The 9176-nt window shown below is 46.2% G+C and overlaps 1 protein-coding gene across 2 annotated transcripts in view; it reads left to right on the top strand.

Moving 5' to 3' along the window:
- The first annotated feature begins 42 nt into the window (after positions 1–42).
- Positions 43–9176, top strand: part of H6PD (hexose-6-phosphate dehydrogenase/glucose 1-dehydrogenase) — a 35915-nt gene continuing 26781 nt past the window's right edge. Inside the window, exon 1 of one of the 2 annotated variants that reach the window (XM_082461209.1) lies at positions 43–422. Coding sequence is in view for 1 of the 2 variants with exons in the window: in XM_082461210.1 (XP_082317336.1) it covers positions 418–422 (5 nt within the window). In the remaining variant the exon portion in view is untranslated. The remainder of the gene's footprint in view (positions 423–9176) is intronic. The other variant, XM_082461210.1, reaches the window with a different exon arrangement.

Genomic DNA, 9176 nt, shown 5'->3' with positions numbered 1-9176 from the left:
CCCCTGGTTCGGCCCCACTGCGCGCGCCCCTCGCCTGGTCCCACTGCGCGTGCGCGTCCCTGGCCCGGGGGGGCCCTTCTGCGCGCGCGCGCGCGTGCCGAGGTCGCAGGGGTCTGAGGTCCAGGTCTCGCGGGGGCACCGTCCTCGCGGACTGTGACGCGTCTCGGGTTGGGCCGGGAAGGGTCGGTCGGGCCGGACCTGGCCTCGCGCCCTCCCCGCTCGCCGCCCCCGGCGTCGCTGGCGAAACCCGAGCGCGCGTTAGGCGCGGGGCCGCGTGACGCGCCCCTGTTAGGGTGGGCCCGGCGGGCGGAAGAGGATGCGCGGGGCCCCGGCCTGGCCTGAGCTCGGCCCGCAGCACCGGGCGCCCTGCGCCGCCCTCAACGTTTCCCGGAGAAGCGGCCGGCTCTGACGGGCGAGATGAAGTAAGCTGCATCCCCCGCTTTCTCTCCGGCTCCTTTGGCCGCAGGAATTATTTACAGCCGGAGGGCGACTGCGTGCTCGCACCCAGCCGAACCCGCAGGCCCGAGAGGCCGGCCCCGCGTGGCTGTGAAATCCTTGGGCGTTTAGTTGGGAAGAGTCACCCCAGCCACCACCCACCCGCCCGAATTCCCTTCCCCGCCTTCCTCCTGCGAAATAAATTATTGTTCGCTTCCGCCTCCGTAGGTCCCCTGGCGCGGCAGTTGTGTTTGGTGGCGGGTGGGCAGGAGGCAGCCAGGCGCGGTCGAGGCTGGTCCGGAGGGGCCGGCGGCGTCCCCTTTCCCAGGCTTTTCTGCAGTTCAGTTCAGTGAGAGGAGGAACTTGCGGCTTCCCCACTCCCCCACCCCGGAATCTGCTTAATCTTTGGCATTAGCGCTCAGGTTTCGATCAGCGTTTCAAACACATCCATCCAATGAATGGTTTTGCAGAAGTAAACCTATCTGGGTCTCTGAAAATCTGCTCACTCAAACTTGAATGTGTAGCTGGAAGTGAGAACTTCTGGAAAAATCATAAGCCGAAATTGCGTTCCCCCAACCCTCTGTCCCCGCCCCCCACCAGGCCCGTAGCTTGTGAAAGGTAGCCAGTGAGGGAAACCTGGGTAGACCGGGTGTAGTTTTTTTCCCATGTATATTTTATTTTTGTTTATTTATTTTTATAGATCTTTATTGGAGTATAATTGCTTCACAATATTGTGTTAGTTTCTGCTGTACAACAAAGTGAATCAGCCATATGTATACATATATCCCCATATCCCCTCCCTCTTGCGTCTCCCTCCCACCCTCCCTATCCCACCCCTCTAGGTCCTCGCAGAGCACAGAGCTGATCTCCCTGTGTATGCTGCTGCTTCCCACTAGCCATCTATTTTACATTTGGTAGTGTATATGTGTCAATGCCACTCTCACTTCACCCCAGCTTCCCCCCCCCCAACCCCGTGTCCTCAAGTCCACTCTCTATGTCTGTGTCTTTATTCCTGCCCTGCCACTAGGTTCATCAGTACCTTTTTTTTTTTTTTTTTTAGATACCATATATATGCGTTAGCATACGGTATTTGTTTTTCCCTTTCTGACTTACTTCACTCTGTATGACAGACTCTAGGTCCATCCACCTCACTACAGATAACTCAATTTCGTTCGTTTTTATGGCTGAGTGATATTCCATTGTATATATGTGCCACATCTTCTTTATCCATTCAAATGTCGATGGACATTTAGGTTGCTTCCATGTCCTGGCTATTGTAAATAGAGCTGCCGTGAACTTTGGGGTGCATGTGTCTTTTTGAATTACGGTTTTCTCAGGGTATATGCCCAGTAGTGGGATTGCTGGATCATATGGTAATTCTATTTTTATTTTTTTAAGGAACCTCCATACTGTTCTCCATAGCGGCTGTATCAATTTACATTCCCACCAACAGTGCAAGAGGGATCCCTTTTCTCCACACCCTCTCCAGCATTTATTGTTTCTAGGTTTTTTGATAATGGCCATTCTGACCGGTGTGAGGAGATACCTCATTGTAGTTTTGGTTTGCATTTCTCTAATAATTAGTGATGTTGAGCAGCTTTTCATGTGCCTCTTGGCCATCTGTATGTCTTCTTTGGTGAAATGTCTATTTAGGTCTTCCGCCCATTTTTTAATTGGACTGTTTGTTTTTTGATATTGAGCTCCGTGAGCTGTTTGTTTATTTTGGAGATTAATCCTTTGTCTGTTGTTTCATTTGCAAATATTTTCTCCCATTCTGAGGGTTGTCTTTTCGTCTTGTTTATGGTTTCCTTTGCTGTGCAAAAGCTTTTAGGTTTAATTAGGTCCCATTTGTTTATTTTTGTTTTTATTTTCATTACTCTAGGAGGTGGGCCAAAGAAGATCTTGCTGTGGTTTATGTCAAAGAGTGTTTTTCCTATGTTTTCCTGTAAGAGTTTTTTTTTTTTTTTTTAAATATATTTATTTATTTATTTATTTTTGGCTGCATTGGGTCTTCATTGCTGCGAGTGGGCTTTCTCTAGTTGTGGTGATCGGGGGCTACTCTTTGTTGCAGTGCGCGGGGTTCTCGTTATGGTAACTTCTCTTGTCATGGAGCACAGGCTCTAGGTGTGACGGCTTCAGTAGTTGTGGCACGCGGGCTCAGTAGTTGTGGCTCATGGGCTCTAGCACGCAGGCTCAGTAGTTGTGGCACAGGGGCTTAGTTGCTCCTCGGCATGTGGGTTCTTCCCGGACCAGGGCTCAAACCCGTGTCTCCTGCATTGACAGGCAGATTCTTAACCACTGTGCCACCAGGGAAGCCTTCCTCTAAGAGTTTTATAGTGTCTGGTCTTACATTTAGGTCTTTAATCCATTTGGAGTTTATTTTTGTGTATGGTGTTAGGAAGTGTTCTAATTTCATTCTTTTACATGTAGCTGTCCGGTTTTCCCAGCACCACTTATTGAAGAGGCTGTCTTTCCTCCATTGTATGTTCTTGCCTCTTTTGTCATAAATTAGGTGACCATATGTGCGTGGGTCTATCTCTGGGCTTTCTATCTTGTACCATTGATCTATATTTCTGTTTTTGTGCCAGTACCATACTGTCTTGATTACTGTAGCTTTGTAGTATAGTTTGAAGTCGGGGAGCCTGATTCCTCCTGCTCTGTTTTTCTTTCTCAAGATTGCTTTGGCTCTTTGGGGACTTTTGTGTTTCCATATGAACTGTAAAATTTTTTGTTCTAATTCTGTGAAGAATGCCATTGGTAGTTTGATAGGGATTACATTGAATCTGTAGATTGCTTTGGGTAGTATAGTCATTTTCACAGTATTGATTCTTCCAGTCCAAGAACATGGTATGTTATCTTTGATTTCTTTCATCAGTGCTTTATAGTTTTCTGAGTGCACATCTTTCACTTTCTTAGATAGGTTTATTCCTAAGTATTTTTTTCTTTCTGTTGTGATGGTAAATGGGATTGTTTCCTTAATTTCTCTTTCTGATTTTTCGTTGTTAGTGTATAGGAATGCCAGAGATTTCTGTGCATTAATTTTGTGTCCTGCAACCTTACCAAATTCATTGATTAGTTCTAGTAGTTTTCTGGTGGCATCTTTAGGATTTTCTATGTATAGTATCATGTCATCTGCAAGCAGTGACAGTTTTACTTCTTTTCCAGTTTCTATTCCTTTTATTTCTTTTTCTTCTCTGATTGCCATGGCTAGGGCTTACAAAACTATGTTGAATAAGAGTGGCAAGAGTGGAATCCTTGTCTTGTTCCTGATCGTGTGGAAATGCTTTCAGTTTTTCACCACTGAGTATGATGCTTGCTGTGGATTTGTCATATATGGCCTTTATTATGTGGAGGTAGGTTCCCTCTATGCCCATTTTCTGGAGAGTTTTTATCATAAATGGGTGTTGAATTTCGTCAAAAGCTTTTTCTGCATATATTGAGATGATCATTGATTTGTTAATGTGTTGTATCACACTGATTGATTTGTGTATATTGAAGAATCCTTGCATCCCGGGATAAATACCACTTCATCATGGTGTATGATCCTTTTAATATGTTGTTGGATTCTGTTTGCTAGTATTTTGTTCAGGATTTTTGCATCTATGTTCATCAGTAATATTGGTCTATAATTTTCATTGTTTGTGATATCTTCTTCTGGTTTTGGTATCAGGGAGATGGTGGCTTCATAGAATGAATTAGGGAGTGTTCCTCCCTCTGCAATTTTTTGGAAGAGTTTGAGAAGGATCAGTGTTAGCTCTTCTCTAAATGTTTGGTAGAATTTGCCTGTGAAGCCATCTGGTCCTGGACTTTTGTCTGTTGGAAGATTTTTAATTACAGTTTCAATTTCATTACTTGTGATAGGTCTGTTTATATTTTCTAATTCTTCCTGGTTCAGTCTTGGAAAATTGTCCCTTTCCAAGAATTTGTCCATTTCTTCGTGGTTGTCCATTTTATTGGCATATAGTTGTTTGTAGTAGTCTCTTATAATCCTTTGTATTTCTGCAGTGTCAGTTGTGATTTCTCCTTTTTCATTTCTAATTTTATTGATTTGCGTCCTCTCCCTTTTTTCTTTCTTTCTTTCTTTTTTTTTTTTTTTTTATTCAAGACCCATTTATTCTCTAGTTCTGCCCACATGGAGACACCCTCCTTGAAAAGGGATTGAATCCTTCTGTTCACTTTAACACCCTGTGCTGAAAACATGTCTTCTGAGGTTTCAACTATGAGATCCACATTCTTTTTTTTTTTTTTTTTTTAATTTATTTTTATGGCTGTGTTGGGTCTTCGTTTCTGTGCAAGGACTTTCTCTAGTTGTGGCAAGCGGGGGCCACTCTTCATTGCAGTGCGCAGGCCTCTCACTATCGCGGCCTCTCTTGTTGTGGAGCACAGGCTCCAGACGCGCAGGCTCAGTAATTGTGGCTCACGAGCCCAGCTGCTCCGCGGCATGTGGGATCTTCCCAGACCAGGGCTCGAACCCGTGTCCCCTGCATCGACAGGTGGATTCTCAACCACTGCGCCACCAGGGAAGCCCGAGGTCCACATTCTTAAAGCACTAATTCTTAAATCTCATCTAGATTTCTCCCCTTGGATGGGGGGAGATGACCCAGACACAGCGAAGAACAGCTCAGGACTGTGGGCTCTGCTCGCCCATAAGACCTTGCAGCTCCCCTGACCACCCGGCTGGAGCCAGGATTAGGGCCCTGAGATGAGGGGAAACTGCTGGATTGCTGCCAGCGCCACCGCCCCCAGCTCCTGTCCTCATCACTAGGCTGGCTGTCACCTTTAGTTTCCCTGGAGTTTGGGGCCTCCAGACGGTCTCTGCTCACACTTCTGTATCCCGCCTGCTGCCTCAGCACTGCTGATCCACACCAGGGGGGAAAAGCACACAGAACTGCTTCTCAGCACACCAACGTTCCACACACAAGTTATTTTTTAAGCCTGCAGGTTCTTTTTCATCAGAGGACATTCCCAAGGCCGTGACTTCCCCCGGCTCCCCACTGCCCTTGCCAGCAGACTGGACGTGCGTGGCCACCGTGCTGAGTCGGGCACAGCCCCCTAGCTCCCCTCCGGTGCACTCTCCTGGAGAACTGAGGGCAGTGCCCTGGGCTCATCAGCAGGATCTGTCCTGAAGCCAATCCTAGAGTGACAAGAGCCACACGTGCAGGTCTATTCCACTGACCAGACACACAGGACCGAGCTGGGCCCACGGACCTTGGTCTGGACTGTGTCGGCTGGTCATTCTTGCCTAGGTTCACAGGCCAACAGCCGCTGTCCTTCCTTTCCCGCTTATCACTGTACCAGCGGGTCACTCCTACCTGCTGCCGTCACACACCTGGCAACCTCGTGTTCCGCGGCCAGCCAGGAACTGAGACCCCCGCAGGCCCCTAGTTCCCAGCAGGCAAACTCCCCATTAAACTACTGCTGCCTAGCCGTGTTCTCGAGGCTTCAGAGCCGGGAAAGTGCGGAGAGCATAGCAATCCGCGGCGCCCCCAGCCCCAGACCCACAATGCTCCGCGGAGGCGCCGGAACCTCGCCGCACCCACCCCCGCCAACACAAGGGACCTCTGTGCCCGCCTGTCCCGTGGACCCGGGAGCACATCCGACCACCGCGACCCACGATGGAGACGCGGGGTGCGGGGCTCGGCCAGGCGCTGGGGCGGGCGGGGACCTGGGCTTCGGCCCGAGGCCGTGCGGACCCAGCAGGCTGCCCTCCCTCCCCGACGCCTGGAGAGCTCCCTTTTTTGTCTTGATGAGGCTGGCTAAGGGTTTATCAATTTTGTTTATCCTCTCAAAGAGCCAGCTTTTAGTTTTATTGATCTTTGCTATTGTTTTCTTCGTTTGTATTCATTTATTTCTGCTCTGATCTTTGTGACTTTTTTCCTTCTACTGACTTTGGGTTTTCTTTGTTCTTCTTTCTCTAGTTGCTTTAGATGTAGGGTTGGATTGTTTATTTGAGATTTTTCTTGTTTCCTGAGGTGAGATTGAATTGCTATAAATTTCTCTCTTAGAACTGTTTTTGCTGTGTCCCATAAGTTTTGGGTTGTCATGTTTTTGTTGTCATTTGTTTCTATGTATTTTTTTATTTTTTCTTTGATTTCTTCAGTGATCTCTTGGTTATTTAGTAGTGCACTGTTTAGCCTCTATGTATTTGTATTTTTTTCAGTTTTTTTTCCTGTAATTGATTTCCAATCTCATAGTGTTGTGGTGAGAAAAGATGCTTGATACGATTTCAATTTTCTTAAATTTTCCAAAGCTTGATTTGTGACCCAAGATGTGATCTATCCTGAAGAATGTTCCATGTGCACTTGAGAAGAAAGTGTATTCTGCCACTTTCGGGTGGAATGTTCTATAAATATCAATTAAATCTATGTGATGTATTGTGTCACTTAAAGCTTGTGTTTCCTTATTTATTTTCTGTTTGGATGATCTGTCCATTTGTGTAAGTGGGGTGTTAAAGTCCCCTACTGTTACTGTGTTACTGTCGATTTCCCCTTTCATGGTTGTTAGCATTTGCCTTAGGTATTGAGGTGCTTCTATGTTGGGTGCATAAACATTTATAATTGTTAATACCTTCTTCTTGGATTGATCCCTTGATCATTATGTAGTGTCCTTCCTTATCTCTTGTAACAGTATTTTAAAGTCTATTTAATCAATACGAGTATTGCTACTCCAGTTTTCTTTTGATTTCCATTTGCATGGAATATCTTTTTCCACCCCCCCTTCACTTTCAATCTGTATGTGTCCCTAGGTCTGAAGTTGGTCTCTTGTAGACAGCATATATATGGGTCTTGTTTTTGTATCTATTAAGCCAGTCTGTATCTTTTGGTTGGGGCATTTAACCCATTTACATTCAAGGTTATTATTGATATGTATGTTCCTATTACCATTTTCTTAATTGTTTTTGGATTGTTTTTGTGGGTCTTTTTCTTCTCTTGTGTTTCCCGCTTAGACAAGTTCCTCTAGCATTTGTTGTAAAGCTGGTTTGGTGGTGCTGAAGTCTCTTAGCTTTTGCTTATCTGAAAAGCTTTTGATTTCTCCATTGAATCTGAATGAGATCCTTGCTGGGTAGAGTAATCTTGATTGTAGGTTTTTCTCTTTCATCACTTTAGGTATATCCTGCCACTCCCTTCTGGCCTGCAGAGTTTCCACTGAAAAATCAGCTGATAACCTTATGGGATTCCTTTGTATGTTATTTTGTGTTTTTCCCTTGCTGCTTTTAATATTTTTTCTTTGAATTTAATTTTTGTTAGTTTGATTAATATGTGTCTTGGTGTGTTTCTCCTAGGGATTATCCTGTATGGGACTCTCTGTGCTTCCTGGACTTGGGTGACTATTTCCTTTCACATGTTAGGGAACTTTTCCATTATAATCGCTTCAAATATTTTCTCAGACCCTTTCTTTTTCTCTTCTTCTTCTGGGACCCCTATAATTCAAATGTTGGTGTGTTTAGTGTTGTCCCAGAGGTCTCTGAGATTGTCTTCAATTCTTTTCATTCTTTTTTTTTTATTCTGCTCCTCAGCAGTTATTTCTACCATTTTGTCTTCCAGCTCACTTATTCGTTCTTCTGCCTCCGTTTTTCTGTTGTGGATTCCTTCTAGGGTATTTTTCATTTCAGTTATTGTGTTGTTCATCTCTGTTTGTTTGTTCTTTAGTTCTTCTAGATCTTTGTTAAACATTTCTTGTATTTTCTCAATCTGCGCCTCCATTCTTCTTCTGAGATTCTGGATCATCTTTACTATCATTACTCTGAATTCTTTTTCAGGTAGATTGCCTATTTCCTTTTCATTTATTTGATCTTGTAGGATTTTACCTTGTTCCTTCATCTGTGACATATTTTTTTGCCGTCTCTTTTTTTTTTTTTTTTGATGAGTTGGATTGTGTTGTGTTCCTGTCTTACTGGTTGTTTGGCCTGAGGCTTCCAACACTGGAGCTTGTAGGCTGTTGGGTAGAGCTGGTCTTGGTGCTGAGATGAGGACCTCTGGTAGACCTCACTCTGATGAATATTCCCTAGGGTCTGAGGTTCTCTGTTAGTCCAGTGGTTCATATTTGGAGCTCCCATCTCAGGAGCTTCGGCCCAACACCCGGCTCGTGGACCAAGGTCTGGCACGCCATGTGGGGTGGCAAAAAAAACCAAAAAAACAGTAACAAAGTAAAAAAATTAGACTAGGAAATGAACAGATACGTTAGAAAGAATATAAAAATAAAAATATAGATGAAACAACAACCGGAAGGTAAAACAGAACCGCAATAGTGAAAAAGAGGAGGGAAAAAAAAAAAAAAAAAAAGGTGGAAAAGACCTTGGCTGTGGAGGGCAGGGCCTAAGCAGGGGTGGGGTTTGGGTGGTGAGCGGGGCCTATGCTTAGGACCACAGGGCTGGAAAAGGCCCCCGGAGGTGTGGGAGGTGGAGCTTAGGCTCAGTGGAACAGAAGGGACCCAGGCGTGCCTCCCGCCTCTGGTCTCAGGGGGCGGGGGACCCCATCTGGGAGCCCAGCATGCTTCCCAGGGTCGAGTGGGCGGGGCCGACACCCTCTGCTCCTCTCCCGCTCCTGCTGCCCCGGTCATGGAGGGCCCCTCCCGCCTGCCTTTCCTGTTCTCCCCCCGGCCTCCCTCCTACGCCCCCAGGACAAATGGGGCCCTGAGGGGGCCTCTGAGGGCGGGCGTAGGACCCGGCCCGATAACTGGGCAGGCTTCCCCAGCAGATTGGACAGAGGAAACGCTGGGCGTACTCCCCCCTGATCCGAGCC

This window comes from Balaenoptera physalus (assembly GCF_965194825.1).
Source record: "Balaenoptera physalus genome assembly, chromosome: 1".
In the NCBI taxonomy this organism is placed as follows: domain Eukaryota; kingdom Metazoa; phylum Chordata; class Mammalia; order Artiodactyla; family Balaenopteridae; genus Balaenoptera; species Balaenoptera physalus.
Note: the sequence above shows the minus strand (reverse complement) of the source record. Positions and strands in the feature narration are given on the sequence as shown.